The sequence below is a fragment of the Scyliorhinus torazame genome, chromosome 2 (genome assembly GCF_047496885.1).
Source record: "Scyliorhinus torazame isolate Kashiwa2021f chromosome 2, sScyTor2.1, whole genome shotgun sequence".
In the NCBI taxonomy this organism is placed as follows: domain Eukaryota; kingdom Metazoa; phylum Chordata; class Chondrichthyes; order Carcharhiniformes; family Scyliorhinidae; genus Scyliorhinus; species Scyliorhinus torazame.
The window spans coordinates 61,147,163-61,165,868 of record NC_092708.1 but is presented as its reverse complement, the minus strand read 5'-3'; the positions used below and the strand labels follow the sequence as shown (position 1 = coordinate 61,165,868).

The 18,706-nt window shown below is 47.8% G+C and overlaps 1 protein-coding gene across 1 annotated transcript in view; it reads right to left on the bottom strand.

Moving 5' to 3' along the window:
- Window positions 1–18,706, bottom strand: part of LOC140406643 (low-density lipoprotein receptor-related protein 1B-like) — a 1,956,985-nt gene that overhangs the window by 200,481 nt on the left and 1,737,798 nt on the right. The window contains exon 22 of the mRNA XM_072494650.1: window positions 3,559–3,759. Within this exon, the coding sequence (XP_072350751.1) occupies window positions 3,559–3,759 (201 nt within the window). The remainder of the gene's footprint in view (window positions 1–3,558; window positions 3,760–18,706) is intronic.

The window sequence follows — 18,706 nt, the reverse complement described above, 5'->3', positions numbered from 1 at the left end:
ACCCGCTTTCTGCCTACCTCCTTTTTTAAACAGTGGTGTCACGTTTGCTAATTTCCAATCTGCCGGGACCACCCCAGAGTCTAGAGAATTTTGGTAAATTATCGCCAGTGCATTTACAATTTCCCTCGCCATCTCTTTTAGCACTCTGGGATGCATTCCATCAGGTCCAGGAGACTTGTCTAGCTTTAGCCCCATTAGCTTGCCCATCACTACCTCCTTGGTGATAACAATCCTTTCAAGGTCCTCACCTATCGTAGCCTCATTTCCCAGTCCTCTAGTCTCCCACTGATCTTTGCTACTTTGTATGCTTTTTCCTTCAATTTGATACTCTCCCTTATTTCCTTAGATATCCACGGTCGATTTTCCCTCTTTTTACCGTCCTTCCTTTTTGTTGGTATAAACCTCTGCTGAGCACTGTGAGAAATCACTTGGAAGGTTCTCCACTGTTCCTCAACTGTTTCACCATACAGTCTTTGCTCCCTGTCTACCTTAGCTAGTTCTTCTCTCATCCCATTGTAATCTCCTTTGTTTAAGCACAAAACACTAGTGCTTGATTTTACCTTCTCACCCTCCATCTGTATTTTAAATTCCACCATATTGTGATCGCTCCTTCCGAGAGGATCCCTAACTATGAGATCCTGAATCAATCCTGTCTCATTACACAGGACCAGATCCAGGACCGCTTGTTTCCTCATAGGTTCCATCACATACTGTTCTAGGAAACTATCACGGATACATTCTATAAACTCCTCCTCAAGGCTGCCTTGACCGACTTGCTTAAACCAATCGACATGTAGATTAAAATCCCCCATGATAACTGCTGTACCATTTCTACATGCATCTGTTATTTCTTTGTTTATTGCCTGCCCCACCATAATGTTACTATTTGGTGGCCTATAGATTACTCCTATCAGTGACTTTTTCGCCTTACTATTCCTGATTTCCACCCAAATGGATTCAACCTTATCCTCCATAGCACCAATGTCATCCTTTTCTGTTGCCCGGATGTCATCCTTAAATAACAGAGCTACACCTTACCATCCACTCTGTCCTTCCGAATAGTTTGATACCCTCGGATATTTAACTCCAAGTCGTGACCATCCTTTAACCATGTTTCAGTAATGGCCACTAAATCATAGACATTCAAGATGATTTGCGCCATCAACTCATTTACCTTATTCCGAATACTACGAGCATTCAGGTAAAGTACACTTATGTTGGCTTTTTTACCTCTGTTCTGAATCTTAACATGCTGGGATTCGAACTCAGATCCCCAGAGTATTACCCTGGGTCTCTAGATTACTAGATAAAAGCAAATTACTGTGGATGTTGGAATCTGAAAAGAAAGAGAAAATACTGGAAAATCTCAGCAGGTCTGGCAGCATCTGTAAGGAGAGAAAAGAGCTAACGTTTCGGGTCTGATGACTCTTTGTCAAAGCTTTGTTATGATATCTGATGGGCCTGAACTTCCAGAGTGGAAATCGGAGTCAGATTGTCACTCTGCTCCTACTCCCTTACCGTTAAAGATTTCAATCCGGTCTCGCACAACCTTTTAACTCGGGCCAGGCAAGACCTGTGCAGGGTAGCACACTCTAAAAGCCTTCAGGGCAAGTGTTGCTGCACAGCAATGAAGCGGGCCATGCTCCCTTTTTTTTGTGGCAATAGAAGATCCAGCCAGGTTTAAAGGTATTTGACAAGCCATGTAGAAGCTAAGTGAAGCAAATAAGTAAATCGGGCCTTGACAAGGAGGGAGAGTGTTATGTCAGGTCTTGGCGAGGTAGCTCAGACCTTGGCACGGGGGTCAGTTCGGGCCTTGGTGGGGGGCGGGGATTGGATCAAGTCTTGGCAGGGGGGGTTGGTCGGATTGGGGCTTGGCAAGGGGGTTGATCTGGGCCTTGACGTGGATATGGAGGTCAGATCAGGTCTTGGTAGGGAGTGCTGGTGTGGGGGTCAGATCAGGCCTCAGCGAGGATTGGGCCTTGGTGGAGGTGGGGCGAGGTTGAAAATTAGGAATCAGCCTTGGGGGTGAGGAAGAGAGTCAGGTCTGGTAGTGCATTTTGGTAGGTCTAACACAGAGGGGAAATATACTGTAAATGGTAAACCTTTCAGGTCCACAGATCTTTGAAGGTGGCAACACAAGTGGACAAGGTAGTCAAGAAAGCATACGGAATGCTTGCCTTCATTGGACGGGGCATCGAGTATAAAAACTGACAAGTCATGCTACAGTTGTATAGAACCTTGGTAAGGCCGCACTTGGAATATTGTGCACAATTCAGGTCGCCACACTACCAGAAGGATGGGGAGGTGTTGGAGAGGGTGCAGAGGAGGTTTACCAGGACGTTGCCTGGTCTGGAGGGTGTAAGCTATGTAGAGAGGCTGAATAGGCTTGGACTGTTTTCATTAGAAAGATGGAGGTCTACAAGATTATGAGAGGCAGTCACCAGGGGGCATAGGTTTAAGGTCCATGGGGCAAAGGTTAGAAGAGATGTGCAAGGCAGGTTTTATACGCAGAAGGTGGTGAGTGCCTGGAACGCATTGCCAGGGGAGGTTGTGGAAGCAGATACATTAACGGTGTTCCAAAAGCATCTTAACAAACACATGGATAGGATGGGTATAGAGGGATATAGCACAAGGGAGTGCTGAGTATTTTGGCAAAGGTTGGTATCGTGACCGGTACAGGTGTGGAGGACCGAAGGGCCTGTTCCTGTGCTGTATTATTCTTTGTTCTTGTTTTTTGTTCTTTGGTGGGGGAACTGTAACTTGGGAAAAGATTTCCCCATGGGGGTGAAGTTTCCCACAGAAGTGTGTCGTCAGGGGTTTGGGGTCCTGTGGGATGGAGGGAGTCCCATGGTGGGTGGTAGTCAAGGGGTGCTGGGAGAGTCTCGTGAGGGGTCTGTACAATAGTTACCTCTGAATCTACAAGTTGCTTTAATTCTTCTTTTTCTGGGCAACGATTGATTTAACACAGTTGGAACATAAAAAGTTTGCAATTTAAACTGCATTTTCAGATCTTTCCAGTCGGGCAATTGCCCATAGAAAGCTTGTACTTCACAATCTTTACTTGGGAACGGCAGGGGCTTCCCAACGCGTCTTTGGGATACTACCCCCCCAGTTACAGTGCCCTGGAACCCGAAAATTACAGTCCAGAGAAACTTTTGTCTCCTCAATCTAGGCTTAATTCAGGTCTTACAATTGCAGCCAACACATCAGACCTAGGTAACCTTTCACTTCTGAGATATTATATGTATGAAGATTTTCAAGCTTAAACAGTCCCTAAGTTGACATGCTTCTCGATGTTAGGTATACATGCACATACACAAACGACAATTACCAATGAACTTTGATTTTGCAACTGTTACTACTCAACACAGGCACCACATATGCTGCTTAATTCAGGAAACAATTTGCAAGGCAATGTTCAGCATCGTTGCTCAAAGCTGACGTCAAAATACTTTGCTTTCCCTAAAAGCATAATAAAATATTGGAAATTTGTTTTTACATCTTCTGCAACACCACACTGTTTCACACATACTTGCATTTCAAGCACAAAGAGCTTACCACAAAGTGCGCTCTCATCGGCTCCATCCGGACATTCCTCCATCCCATTGCAGAACTTTTCTGGCAGAAGGCAAATTGATTTATTCCCAGCGCAAGGATAGGTTGGGGGTTTGCATCCAAATGCTCCACAGCTCTCTTCATCTGAGTGGTCTTCACAGTCACTTTCCCCATCACAGACCCATGTCATATTGATGCACCTTCCTTTGAAGAACGGAAAGAGGAAAGGGTCAGATCATCTCTCCCAAACTGTTTAAGGGATTGTTTGAGAACCATTGCTTCTTTATAGGCATCATTCTTATCCTATAAACATATGCATTACAATTTCAAAGTTGCTATCAAATATTGGGCTTTTAGATCTTCAATATTTGTCAAAAATATCACAACTCTATTATCGTGACTGAGATGGAGAAAAAAACATTGTAATACTTCCAACTTTTGACTAGGTGTCACGAAATGCATTAGTCAGTGTCATACAGAAGTTTGATTAATTACATTTTTAAAACCACAGTAGGAAATAGACAAAATGTATGTTTTGTGTGTGTGGTTCAACTGCACTATTATATCTCAAAATGACTAATCGATGGGTCACCAAATTACTATGCACTACCTGTTACACCTATAGATGGCACTGCCATAGCTATTATCTGTGTAAGTCACAAAAGGGCACATGCCAAAGTACCATCTGTTACACAATTCTTGCAACTGCACATCCACATCACAGGATATATCCACAACACGTACTCCATCTGATTGTTGAGTGGCAGTTCATCAGCATTGTCTGAAAGCTGTTATAGTTAATCCAGCAGATCTCCAAGCTACTGCACACAGAAGTTTCCTGAAGAAAATTGGGTTAAGTGGCAATGCCAGGTTCCAACCCCAATGTCAGATCCATGCAGCTTTCAATCTTACGTACACTCCAGAACAAGGATAATCATTAAGGAACTTCATGGATATACGTTACACCAATCCTGACACACTGAGGTTTTAGTAAGGTATGCCACATGTTGTGCAAAGCTAAGATCCATAAATCTTTATCAGCCCCTCAATATAATTAACATACAAGTTCAGTTCAGCTCTGTTCATTTTGATACTTAAGTCAAACAAAAATCATGGACCAAGAAGAAGAATACAGCATTGTTCTAAGATAATGGATATTGTTGTCACTGCAGCTTCTGAGCCTTGTTCTTTTATTTTTTTTATATTGATTGAGAGATGTAAGGTATAAATCAGATTAATTGATGAAAAGAAAATGCACTTTCCAACAAAACATTTCTTTGCAATATTGATGGCTGAAAAGTATAACTGGATATATTTGTCATTGGACAAGACACATTATCAGTCTCTTTTCTCCTGCTGCTTGAGGCATCTTGCATCCTAAAAATGGCCATATCTTAATAAAAGAACGCCTTCTCAAAAATCTATTTTTTCTAACCAAAGGTTGTCACATTCTTCATCTCTCTCAACAGGACTTGCTGTTCATTCTTTTTTGCACTTTAAGCTTGTTTCTACCATACACAGTAAAGTGCTTTGGGATGTATTCTATGCTAAAGTTCCTACGCATATGCAAATTGCTATTATTGTTCCAGAATGGAACAGTGGATCTGTTCAATATGGTCCATGATCTGAAAAATGCAGTCTCTTTATTGCAGGGACCAGCATGTCACGAGAACCTGTTTCATGTTTATCACAAGCGCTCTAAACCTGTGGTGGTGATATTGTCAGTGTTTGACATCAATACTTCACTGAAAATAACAGCAAATCTGGGAGTCCATATATGTGCAGAATAACACAGAAAAGTCGCTCATGTGTTTTGATGTGTCTCCATAGCCTATGCTGTTGAATCCCTCCACTCCACCCAAATGCAATCAATGGGAATTCTTTGAATTGACAAGGATTTCCATTCTAAAGCTATTAGTTTCACCATAAAAACCCGAGAAAATGTTACACTTTGTTGAGTATGATGAAATTGGATTTTTAACTATTAACTTCATAACTGCTGCTAAATAACAACTAATTTTATATTTGTGGAATGCCAAATTTCTACATTTGTTCAAAAATGTGCATATTTTAAAACTATTTATTGAAGTTAATCTTCACTTCGCATTTGTTAATTTGGTAATAATAATTTGTTTTACATTCTGAAATTAAAAATTAAATTAAAGTGATTTGGTGCTTTTAATTTGCTGTTGGTTCCATGTCACTGGCTGCTTAGCCTGGTCGTTGACATCACTGCTGCTGCTGCATGCTTGGATAGCTCCTCGACCTGGTACCAGATGAAAACTGCTGTTGGCCAAAGGACGACTGAGCCACAAAAATCACTAGAGCACCAGAGCCGTGTGGGCAGCTTTCTCCAAGGTCAGCGGCAAACACAGTTACTTTGCCACTGACTGCTAAATCCTAGCTAGAAGCACAATATGTTTCGCCCTCAATTGCATGACACTGATGCACCAGGCTTGCTTTTTTTTTTGAGGTGTGACTTTCAGTGACAGCAATTTAACTCTGTAAAGTAGCTATTACTGTGTAATTTGACATATATCCCCTTTAGGCTGAGCGACACAGATGGTGTCTTATTGACAAAGAGATGCGCTTAAGACATTGCATTGTCATGTCTAACACAATTTTGTGTCGCTCAAGACTTATCACCATAAATTTTGTTTGCATAAGTTTACATACTGTAAGTTTACTAATGGTTTTATTATAATCAATAAAAGCTTTGTTAACTGACCATTCGGGTGGACCTGGCTTCCAAAATTAGTGAAATTTAACTGGAAGTGTTAATTACTTATCATACATTTTCTGATTCCTACAGTACAGAATTCAAGGACATAGAACATGGAACATAGAAAAATACAGCACAGAACAGGCCCTTCGGCCCACGATGTTGTGCCGAACCTTTGTCCCAGATTAATCATAGATTATCATTGAATTTACAGTGCAGAAGGAGGCCATTCGGCCCTTTGAGTCTGCACCGGCTCTTGGAAAGAGCACCCTACCCAAACTCAACACCTCCACCCAACACCAAGGGCAATTTGGACATTAAGGGCAATTTATCATTGGCCAATTCACCTAACCCGCACATCTTTGGACTGTGGGAGGAAACCGGAGCACCCGGAGGAAACCCACGCAGACACGGGGAGGACGTGCAGACTCCGCACAGACAGTGACCCAAGCTGGAATCGAACCTGGGACCCTGCTACCATGCTGCCCTTAAGAACAAATAAATCTACACTATATCATTTTACCGTAATCCATGTACCTATCCACTAGCTGCTTGAAGGTCCCTAATGTTTCCGACTCAACTACTTCCACAGGCAGTGCATTCCATGCCCCCACTACTCTCTGGGTAAAGAACCTACCTCTGATATCCCTCCTATATCTTCCACCTTTCACCTTAAATTTATGTCCCCTTGTAATGGCTTGTTCCACCCGGGGAAAAAGTCTCTGACTGTCTACTCTATCTATTCCCCTGATCATCTTATAAACCTCTATCAAGTTGCCCCTCATCCTTCTCCGCTCTAATGAGAAAAGGCCTAGCACCCTCAACCTTTCCTCGTAAGACCTACTCTCCATTCCAGGCAACATCCTGGTAAATCTTCTTTGCATCTTTTCCAAAGCTTCCACATACTTCCTAAAATGAGGCGACCAGAACTGTACACAGTACTCCAAATGTGGCCTTACCAAAGTTTTGTACAGCTGCATCATCACCTCACGGCTCTTAAATTCAATCCCTCTGTTAATGAACGCGAGCACACCATAGGCCTTCTTCACAACTCTATCCACTTGAGTGGCAACTTTCAAAGATGTATGAACATAGACCCCAAGATCTCTCTGCTCCTCCACATTGCCAAGAACTCTACCGTTAACCCTGTATTCCGTATTCATATTTGTCCTTCCAAAATGGACAACCTCACTCTTTTCAGGGTTAAACTCCATCTGCCACCTCTCAGCCCAGCTCTGCATCCTATCTATGTCTCTTTGCAGCCGACAACAGCCCTCCTTACTATCCACAACTCCACCAATCTTCGTATCGTCTGCAAATTTACTGACCCACCCTTCAACTCCCTCATCCAAGTCATTAATGAAAATCACAAACAGCAGAGGACCCAGAACTGATCCCTGCGGTACGCCACTGGTAACTGGGATCCAGGCTGAATATTTGCCATTCACCACCACTCTCTGACTTCTATCGGTTAGCCAGTTCGTTATCCAACTGGCCAAATTTCCCACTATCCCATGCCTCCTTACTTTCTGCATAAGCCTACCATGGGGAACTTTATCAAATGCCTTACTAAAATCCATGTACACTACATCCACTGCTTTACCTTCATCCACATGCTTGGTCACCTCCTCAAAGAATTCAATAAGACTTGTAAGGCAAGGCCTACCCCTCACAAATCCGTGCTGACTATCCCTAATCAAGCAGTGTCTTTCCAGATGCTCAGAAATCCTATCCTTCAGTACCCTTTCCATTACTTTGCCTACCACCGAAGTAAGACTAACTGGCCTATAATTCCCAGGGTTATCCCTAGTTCCTTTTTTGAACAGGGGCACGACATTCGCCACTCTCCAATCCCCTGCACCACCCCTGTTGACAGTGAAGACGAAAAGATCATTGCCAACGGCTCTGCAATTTCATCTCTTGAATCCTTGGATATATCCCGTCAGGCCCGGGGGACTTGTCTATCCTCAAGTTTTTCAAAATGCCCAACACAGCTTCCTTCCTAACAAGTATTTCCTCGAGCTTACCAATCTGTTTCACACTGTCCTCTCCAACAATATCGCCCCTCTCATTTGTAAATACAGAAGAAAAGTACTCGTTCAAGACCTCTCCTATCTCTTCAGACTCAATACACAATCTCCCGCTACTGTCCTTGATCGGACCTACCCTCGCTCTAGTCATTCTCATATTTCTCACATATGTGTAAAAGGGTTTTCCTTGATCCTACCCGCCAAAGATTGTTCATGCCCTCTCTTAGCTCTCCTAATCCCTTTCTTCAGTTCCCTCCTGGCTATCTTGTATCCCTCCAATGCCCTGTCTGAACCTTGTTTCCTCAGCCTTACATAAGTCACCTTTTTCCTCTTAACAAGACATTCAACCTCTCTTGTCAACCATGGTTCCCTCACTCGACCATCTCTTCCCTGCCTGACAGGGACATACATATCAAGGACACGTAGCACCTGTTCCTTGAACAAGTTCCACATTTCACTTGTGTCCTTCCCTGCCAGCCTATGTTCCCAACTTATGCACTTCAATTCTTGTCTGATAACATCGTATTTACCCTTCCCCCAATTGTAAACCTTGCCCTGTTGCACGCACCTATCCCTCTCCATTACTAAAGTGAAAGTCACAGAATTGTGGTCACTATCTCCAAAAGGATGTTAGCATTCATTGTGAGGGGATTTGAATACAAAAGTAGGGACGTTATGCCTCAGTTGTATAGGGCATGAGTGAGACCACGGGAGGGATTCTCCGACACCCCATCAGGTCGGAGAATCGCCGGGTAGGCAGTGTGAATCCCGCCCCCGCTGGCCGCCGGATTCTGCAGCACCGAAAATTCGTCGGGGGCGGGAATCGCGCGCACCGGTCGGCGGGCCCCACCCGGTGATTCTCCGGCCCGCGATGGGCTGAAGTCCCGCTACTGTCATGCCAGTCCCGCCAGCGTGAATCAAACCACCTTCCTGCCCGGCGGGACTGGCGGCGCAGGCAGGCTCCAGGGTCCTGGGGGGGGGGCGCGGGGCTATCTGGCCCTGAGGGGTGCCCCCACGGTGGCCTGACCCGCGATCGGGGCCAACCGATCCCCGGGCATGCCTGTGCCGTGGGGGCACTCTTTTCCTTCCGCCTCGGCCATTGCCTCCGTGATGGCCGATCCGGAAGTGACCACCCCCCGGCACATGCGCGGGGATGACGTCAGCAGCCACTGACGCTCCCGTGCATGCGCGGCCTTCTGCCGACTGGCGAGGTCCCTTCGGCCCCGGCTGGTGTGGCGCCAAAGGCCTTTCCCGCCAGCCGGCGGCGCACCAACCACTCCGGCACGGGGCTAGCCCCTCAAGGTGAGGGCTTGGCCCCTAAAGGTGCGGAGAAATCCGCATCTTTGGGGCGGCCCGACGCCGGAATGGTTCCCGCTACTTCATCCCGCCGGGACCCCCCTCCCCGCTGGATAGGGGAGAATCCCGGCCCACATTTAGAGTATAGGGCGGGATTCTCCGACCCCCCGCCGGGTGGGAGAATCACTGAGGGTCGGCGTGAATCCCGCCCTTGCCGTCCTCCTAATTCTACCGCCCCCCCAAAAATTGACCCGGCGTGAGTCGCGCCACCCGCCTTGTAGAATGGCGGGGTCCGGTGCGACTTAATGAGCCCCGGGGCTGACCGAATTTTCCGGCCCGCGATGGGCCGAAGTCCCGCCCGTTCTTTGCCAGTCCTGCCGGCGTAAATTAGAGTAGGTCCCTTACCAAAGAACAAAGAAATGTACAGCACAGAAACAGGCCCTTCGGCCCCCAAGTCTGTGCCGATCATGATGCCCTAACTAAAAAAAAACCTCTGCCCTTACACGATCTGTATCCCTTTATTTCCTCCCGATTCATGTACCTATCCAAATGCCTCTTAAATGTTGCTAATGTACCTGCTTCCATCACATCCTCTGGCAGCGTTTTCCAGGCACCCACCACTCTCTGTGAAAAACCTACCCCGCACATCTCCCTTAAACTTTCCGCCCCTCACCTTGAACCTGTGCCCCCTTGTAATTGACACTTCCCTCCTTGGAAAAAGCCTCGGACTGTCCACCCTGTCTATGCCTCTCATAATTTTGTAAACCTCTATCAGGTCTCACCTCAGCCTCCGTCTTTCCAGTGAAAACTATCATAGTTTATTCAACCCCCCCCTCATAACCAACACCCTCAAGACCAGGCAACATCCTGGTGAACCTTCTTTGCACTCTCTCCAAAGCGCCCATGTCCTTCTGATAATGTGGTGATCAGAACTGCACGCAATACTCCAAATACCGGCGGGACCTGGCGGCGAGGGCGGGCTACAGGGTTCTTGGGGGATCGCGGGGGGATCTGGCCCCGGGAGGTGCCCCCACGGTGGCCTGGCCTGCGGTCGGGGCCCACCGACCCACGGGCGGGCCTGCGCCACGGGGGCACTCTATTGTTCTGCACCGGAGGCCGTGGTCCTCCGCCATTCCCGTTGTGGAAGCGAATCCCTCTGCGTATGTGCGGGGACGACGCCAGCACGGCTGGCGCTCCCGCGCATGCACCGGCCGGCGGAGGCACTTCAGCGCTGGTTGGCGTGGCGCCAAGCCCCTTTCCTGCCGGCCGGTGGGATGCCAACCACTCTGGGCAGGCCTCGCTCCTAAAGGTGCGGAGGATTCCGCACCTTTGGGGTGACCCGACGCCGGAGTGGTTCACGCCACTCCGTCCCGCCGGGACCGCCCGCCCCGCCGGGTAGAGGAGAATCTCGCCCATAGTGTCCAATATTGGTTACCTTATTTAAGGAAGGATGTTAATGCATTGGAAGAAAAATGAATTCCCTCGCCTCTTTAATCTGGTTTGTCGAGACTTTGAGGGAGCTTGCTAACAGCTTGCGTTAACGAGACCAAGATTTTCAATAAGGCGGCTGCTGTGACCTGACCTGTGAGCTTCTACGTGGCGAGAACAGGGGAGGCAGTGCTGAAACAACTTTATTTGATGGAAAAACAATAAAACTACTAGCATCAATCAAATTTTAATCACCAGCCCCTTTCCCTTTCCCATATCAGGTCCTGCAGCTCTCCATTTGCACCGGCCACATCGAAGGTGAAGATCTCATTTTTTCAAAACATAGCCATAGCTGCTGTTTCAGGCTAGGATGTGTTCTGCTTCCAGAAGCTGGATTCAAAGGGGTTAGGAGTGAGCCTAGCCCTACCCAAGCAGCTGATTCCACTGCTGGTTTTTAATACACCCCAGTTAGGCAGGAAGTCCTACCACTGACAGCTGTCAGTCAGTTAAATGGCTGGTAGCTCTCTGGTCACAGAAGTGCCACTGGGAGCGCTGGCCACTGCTGGGACTACAGAAATCCCAACACAAGGTTTGGGTTATTGCTGCAACCTGTTTAAATGGCCCTGGTGTCAGAGACAAGGTGTGCTGGGGACTTGGGTAGGTAGAACATGAAGTGGGGGGTGGCGGGGGGGGGGAGTGGGGGTTGGAGAGAGGGAAGTACTGTGTGGTGATGTGCATCAATATAAATGCATGTAGGCTAGCTAGGCACGAGAGGGAGCACCAAAGACATCACACACACACGCACTCAACCAATAGATCAGATAGATAGGGCACGACCAATGGACATTCACGATACACACGGAGGTGACACGACCACAAGAGGGCATTACCAACCCATATATAAAGGACACCACACACATGATCTGCCTCTTTCCAGTGGAGACAGTCAGTGAGTACAGACACAGGGTTGATTCAATATTACACCCACCACGTGGATTGCAGCAGCTGGTTAGTCAGTCTGGGTAGCTATAGTCGGATTAGCAGTAGTGTCGAACCCGAGTAATAGAAGTGTAATAGTTTAATAAACGTGTTGAAGTTATCTCCACGTCTGAACCTTCCTTTGTCAAGTGCACCACAAGGAAGCCGCTTATGTTACACCTACAACATAACAAATCATGGTACCATAAGTGAACTGTTTCAATCCATATAGCCATACCTAAGCGTACAGGGACAACCAGCAACAATACCCAGGCAAGATGTTCGAGATCCGCAGCAGCTCCAGTGCCACGGCACTCTCCACGAAAACTGGCGGGTATTCTGGCAAATGTTTGAATTCTGCCTGGTAGCATCCGACCTAGAAGACCTGGCCGATGCTGAAAAGACAGAACTTTTCCTCACCACCGCCGGTGCCAGAATAGAAGAAATCTTTAAAAAATTAAAGTTCTCCAAGGGGCAAAAGAGGAGCGACTTCCAGGCAGCCCTGGACATATCCGGCAAATACTGTGAGGAAAACACATTCCAACCAGCAAGAAAAGGTAAGAGAAGGGCCAGTACTCACCACAAGGCAGAGATCCCGGAGCAGAGAACAGTTTTGATTGGCAGCCATCTTTCTAAAGGGACTGCACTTGCACAGTTGCATGAGAAGCACACAGAACGGGGAAGGTACATTTGCGCATGCGCGAGACGCCTTGCATGCGCAATCACGAAAACGGCCATCGGTAAAGGTACAGCGATCTGCACATGCGCAGTCGCTTCCTTCGCGCTACGTCACTACAGAGGCCCCAGACCATTTAAAGGGGAAATGTCCCAAATCAAAGAAAAAATCTTTTAAAGCCATAAAACAACCTTCCTTCACCTGGAATGACAGCACAATGCCTCACATTGAACCAGGAAATGAAATTAACCTCCGAAGAACCCTGCAACAAGCAGTTACCTATGCCCAAACCGATGATTTCGACTTTGAATACTTCGATACCGACCTGTACATTTTCTCTGGATCTCGCGAGCCCAATGCCAGCTCCGACGCGAACAGTGATGAGATGGTTCCAGAAGACAACGACTCAGACGAACCTTTCACCTTGGGAGGCTACCCCAGTACCAACTCCGAACCGCAACTAGACGTGTTGTACATTGACGACCCCGACGATGAGTTCTTCGGATTTGAGGATCTTCAGCCCAGCAGAAATGATATCCCAACTCGTGAGTGCAGGGTTATGATGCGGCCTGAAACCAAGAGCCAGAGAGCGGTACAAGCCCACAGAGAGCGGCCTGCTGCCACACATAGCGTGGTCCACGCACCACTCAGGGTTCCCGACTCTACGAAAGAAGACACGCAAGACTCCACACCGCAGTCCTTGCACACACAAGACGTGACTCCAGTGCCACAAGCCTCCGCAGCGAGCTTGTGGACAGTCTCCATGGTAGAAGCAACGCAAGACTCCGACGCGCAGTCCTTGCAGGATCAAGATCAAGAGGGTCTAGCAACCTCCTCTGACCAGCTAGCGGCAGACGTTGCAAGTCTGCCATGCTCAAGTAAACAGGAAGAAGACTAAGACTACCATGCTTCAGTGCACAGCAGGACGGCTATGATGGTCTATCATGCTACAGTGAAGAACAAAGCGACGATGACAATCCAAGCCCAAATCAACAGCAAGACAATGACAGTTCACCCACATTGTTTGCACCACCAGATGAAGACTCTGACAATTTACCCAACCCAAGTGAACAAGCAGTTACTGAGGCTCTACCCACGGCATGTGAGACGAGTGATGACAGCATCCCACTTCCAATGCAAGATGTTAAAACAGACCAGACTCCAGATGAGGAGCAATCAAACGGCGACTTTGATTCACGTAAGCCGGACTTCACTCCAGACAGGGAGTGCCGCAACCTCAGTCATGGCACGCTCAGGGTGATCGCAGATGCCACAATGACAGGAGATGGATCACTTAACAATTGCACTGGGTCAGTAATAACAAGCAGCGGCTATAGTCCAAGAGGAATACACCAATATTCACCACAGCTATATCCACACATTTGTTCCCCACAAGCAGTGCAGCCAATGACAGCTCATGCTGGACAAACCCAGTATTCAGGCATGCAGCATATTCTCAAACAGGCCAGCACTACGGATTTCCCATTAATGGAATCAAGACCGAAGGCGGACTACCGCAAGCGCAATATGCACGACAGACTGGATGCCTTAGTTACAGCCCAGGATTTGCTGCACCCCAACCTGGCCAGATGGCCTATTCCTATCAGATGCAAGGTTCTAGTTTCACACCATCACCAGGTATTTAAGCGAGCAGCAACTCTGTTTCCAATTCGACAAGCTTCAACGGTCCTCAACAGGATCACCCTTCCAGCACAGCACATGGCCAGAACCAGTAAGTACAGTCTTATCCAACTTCACACATGGCACATCCATGACCTCGAATGATACTGTTGATGGTACCTCTTCAATGTCAACACCTTATCAGCTACAAGATGCCATCCGACAGCACCATCACAAACATCGAAAAAAGAAAGGGACTCCTAATCAGACAGCGAAGTGATTTGACCACTTCTTGGTTCCTGCGGCACAGGGACGTTGATGGCGTTCATAACCAAGAGAGACATTTGAACATGTTGATTGATGGTTTTTGGACTCACATGAATGATTTGGACTTATTGTTTAATCACTGTTCTCATGACTTGTATATACCTTAACTTATCTACCTGTTTTTTGTTCAATTTTCTCAAAGTGTGCAGAAAATATGTAACATATAAAAAAGGGGGGATATGGTGATGTGCATCAATGTAAATGCATGTAGGCTAGCTAGACACTAGAGGGAGCACCAAAGACATCACACACACAGGCTCAACCAATAGATCAGATAGATAGGACACGACCAATGGACATTCACATAAGAACATAAGAACTAGGAACAGGAGTAGGCCATCTGGCCCCTCGAGTCTGCTCCGCCATTTAATGAGATCATGGCTGATCTTTGTGGACTCAGCTCCACTCTCCGGCCCGTACACCATATCCGCGAATCCCTTTATTCTTTCGAAAGGTATCTATCTTTTTCTTAAAAACATTTAAAGAAGGAGCCTCAACTGCTTCACTGGGCAAGGAATTCCAGAGATTCACATCCCTTTGGGTGAAGAAGTTCCTCCTAAACTCAGTCCTAAATCTACTTCCCCTTATTTTGAGGCTATGCCCCCTAGTTCTGCTTTCCGCGACCAGTGGAAACAACCTGCCCGCATCTATCCTATCTATTCCCTTCATAATTTTATATGTTTCAATAAGATCCCCCCTCATCCTTCTAAACTCCAATGAGTACAGTCCCAGTCTACTCAACCTCTCGTCATAATCTAATCCCCTCAACTCTGGGATCAACCTAGTGAATCTCCTCTGCACTCTCTCCAGTGCCTATATGTCCTTTCTCAGGTAAGGAGACCAAAACTGAACACAATACTCCAGATGTGGCCTCACCAACACCCTATACAATTGCAGCATAACCTCCCTAGTCTTGAACTCCATCCCTCTAGCAATGAAAGACAAAACTCGATTAGCCTTCTTAATCACCTGTTGCACCTGCACACCAACTTTTTGCGACTCGTGCACCAGCACACCCAGCATGTTTTAACATCTTACCGTTTAAATAATAATCCATTCTGCTGTTATTCCTCCCAAAATGGATAGCCTCACACTTGGCAACATTGAATTCCATCTGCCAGACCCTAGCCCATTCACCTAACCTATCCAAATCCTTCTGCAGACTTCCGGTATCCTCTGCACTTTTTGCTTTACCACTCAGCTTAGTGTCGTCTGCAAACTTTGACACATTGCACTTGGTCCCCAACTCCAAATCATCTATGTAAATTGTGAACAACTGCGGCCCAACACTGATCCTTGAGGGACCCCACTAGTTACAGGTTGCCAACCAGAGAAACACCCATTTATCCCCACTCTCTGCTTTCTGTTAGTTAACCAATCCTCTACCCATGCTATCACTTTACCCTCAATGCCATGCATCTTTAGTTTATGCAGCAACCTTTTGTGTGGCACCTTGTCAAAAGCTTTCTGGAAATCCAGATATACCACATCTATTGGCTCCCCGTTATCTACTGCACTGGTAACGTCCTCAAAAAATTCTACCAAATTAGTCAGACATGACCTACCCTTTGTGAACCCATGCTGCATCTGCCCAATGGGACAATTTCCCTCCAGGTGGCCCGCTATTTCCTCCTTAATGATAGATTCCAGCATTTTCCCTACAACCGAAGTTAAGCTTACCGGCCTATAATTACCCGCTTTCTGCTGACCTCCTTTTTTAAACAGTGGTGTCACGTTTGCTACTTTCCAATCCTCTGGGACCACACCAGAGTCTAGTGAGTTTTGATAAATTATCACTAGTGCGTTTACAATTTCCCTAGCCATCTCTTTTAACACTCTGGGATGCATCCCATCAGGGCCAGGAGACTTGTCTACCTTTAGCCCCAATAGCTTGCCCAATACTGCCTCCTTCGTGATTACAATCATCTCAAGGTCCTCACCTGTCATATCTTTATTTCCATCAGTCACTGGCATGTTATTTTGTGTCTTCCACTGTGAAGACTGACCCAAAAAACCTGTTCAGCTCCTCAGCCATTTCCCCGTCTCCTATTATTAAATCTCCCTTCTCATCTTCCAAAGGGCCAATATTTACCTTAGCCACTCTTTTTTGTCTTATATATTTGTAGAAGCTTTTAATATCTGCTTTTATGTTCTGAGCCAGTTTACTTTCATAGTCTACCTTACTCTTCTTTATAGCTTTCTGTTGTCCCCTGTTGTCACGATACATGACCACAAGAGGGCATTACATCAACCTATATATAAAGGACACCACACACATGATCTGCCTCTTTCCAGTGGAGACAGTCAGTGAGTACAGACACAGGGTTGATTCAATATCATTCCCACCACGTGGATTGCAGCAACTGGTTAGTCAGTCTGGGTAGCTATCGTAGGATTAGCAGTAGTGTCGCACCTGAGTAATAGAAGTGTAAATAGTTTAATAAACGTGTTGAAGTTATCCCCACGTCTGAACCTTCCTTTGTCAAGTGCACCACAAGGAAGCCGCTTATGTTGCACCTACAACATAATAAATTACTGAGGGGACCTACAATGGGCTCAGGGGTTTGCTAAGGAGGTACATCCCCTTGCCCATCACCAGCTGATGGAGTGAAAGCTGCTGGATATGATACATGGCATGTGTCTCACCTGCCGCTGGTTAAAAGTGGCATTAGGGTGAGGTCCATAAGTGGCCATTTATTGGTCACCTAAGGGCCTTAATTGGCCCATGGGTGGGCAGGCCACCTGATATATATTCCACCACTGGAAAATTTGTGATGGGGGTGGGACAGGTGGGTGGCAGGCACACCGCCCTTGGCATCTTATGTGCCCATCCACCAGGAGTAGATAAAACCCAGCCCCCAGAGCCATGTCGCCATCCCATCTGGTCCAGTCACTAATAGGATGACGGACCCATCGCTAGGATTATTAAGACCTCAGCCCCATTAAAATCCTGTTTTCCGACAGGCTGGAGGAGAAAGCGGGAGCATAACGCGGGATTGGTCCCCCTTCCCCGTCATTTCTGTGCGCGAGCCGCACACAGGCCCCGACACAGAGAGATGGCTGCGCCCCGCCGTGCCGCTCCCAGGTGCCGGGACAATGACCTGGAGACACTGCTGGACGCAGTGGAAGAGAGGATGGCGATCCTGTGCCCAAGACGTGGCCACCGGCACCCGGCCAGCACAGTCAGGTGCAACTGGCGTGATGTGGGCATCGCCGTTAGCACTGTGGGCCTTACCCGTTCTGGAGAGCAGTGCCGCAAGAAGCTCCACGGCCTCACGAGGGCAGCCAGGGTAAGCACCCCGAAAGTTTCCCCAGGCCACACCCCACTCCTCCCACCCCCACAACATGCCGTGCCCCCCCCCTGCCCATGAAACCTCATTTCACCCGACATGGGCACCACACACCCCTTGCGAGCCACCATGGCATGGTGCCCAGTTCCCCCGCCCAAGTCATAATGTCAACATCTGCGCGTCTTGCTGCTGACCGCCTAACTCTGATGCGCTCCACCGCCCCCCCCCCCCCCCCCCCCCTCCTCGCAGGATAAGACAGCCCACAACCATCGTGAGCATGCAAGAACCGGAGGGTAATCACCTGTTCTGCAACCCCTCACCGTCCATGAGCAGAGGGCTCTGGACCTCGTTGGGGGAGCCGCCACCCGGGAGGTAGCCCCAGTGCCAGATCGGAGGTGCAGCACCAAGTGAGACTCCCCTGCCTGGCTACACTCCCTCAGCCCCTCACCCCCCTCATACTGCACCCCACACACTGCTCCCTCCACCCCCTAACCCCCCGCTCACACCCCACCCCCTCACACTGCCCCCTCCACCCCCGACTCCGCGTGTCTAATGATACATGCTTTGTTGCGTAATCCAGGGCCAGCCGACGATCGTCCTGGAACGTCTCAGACAAGCCACCGCTGTCCAGGTCCACATCCATCAGCCCACAGGGACGCACCCCAGGGAGGGGAAGGCATACGAACAGGAGGGCCCTCGTCCGAAGCCGGGTCACAGGAAACGGACGCACAGAGGATTGACACAAACGACAGTGACGAACAGAGAACGGACAGTCAGGACACTG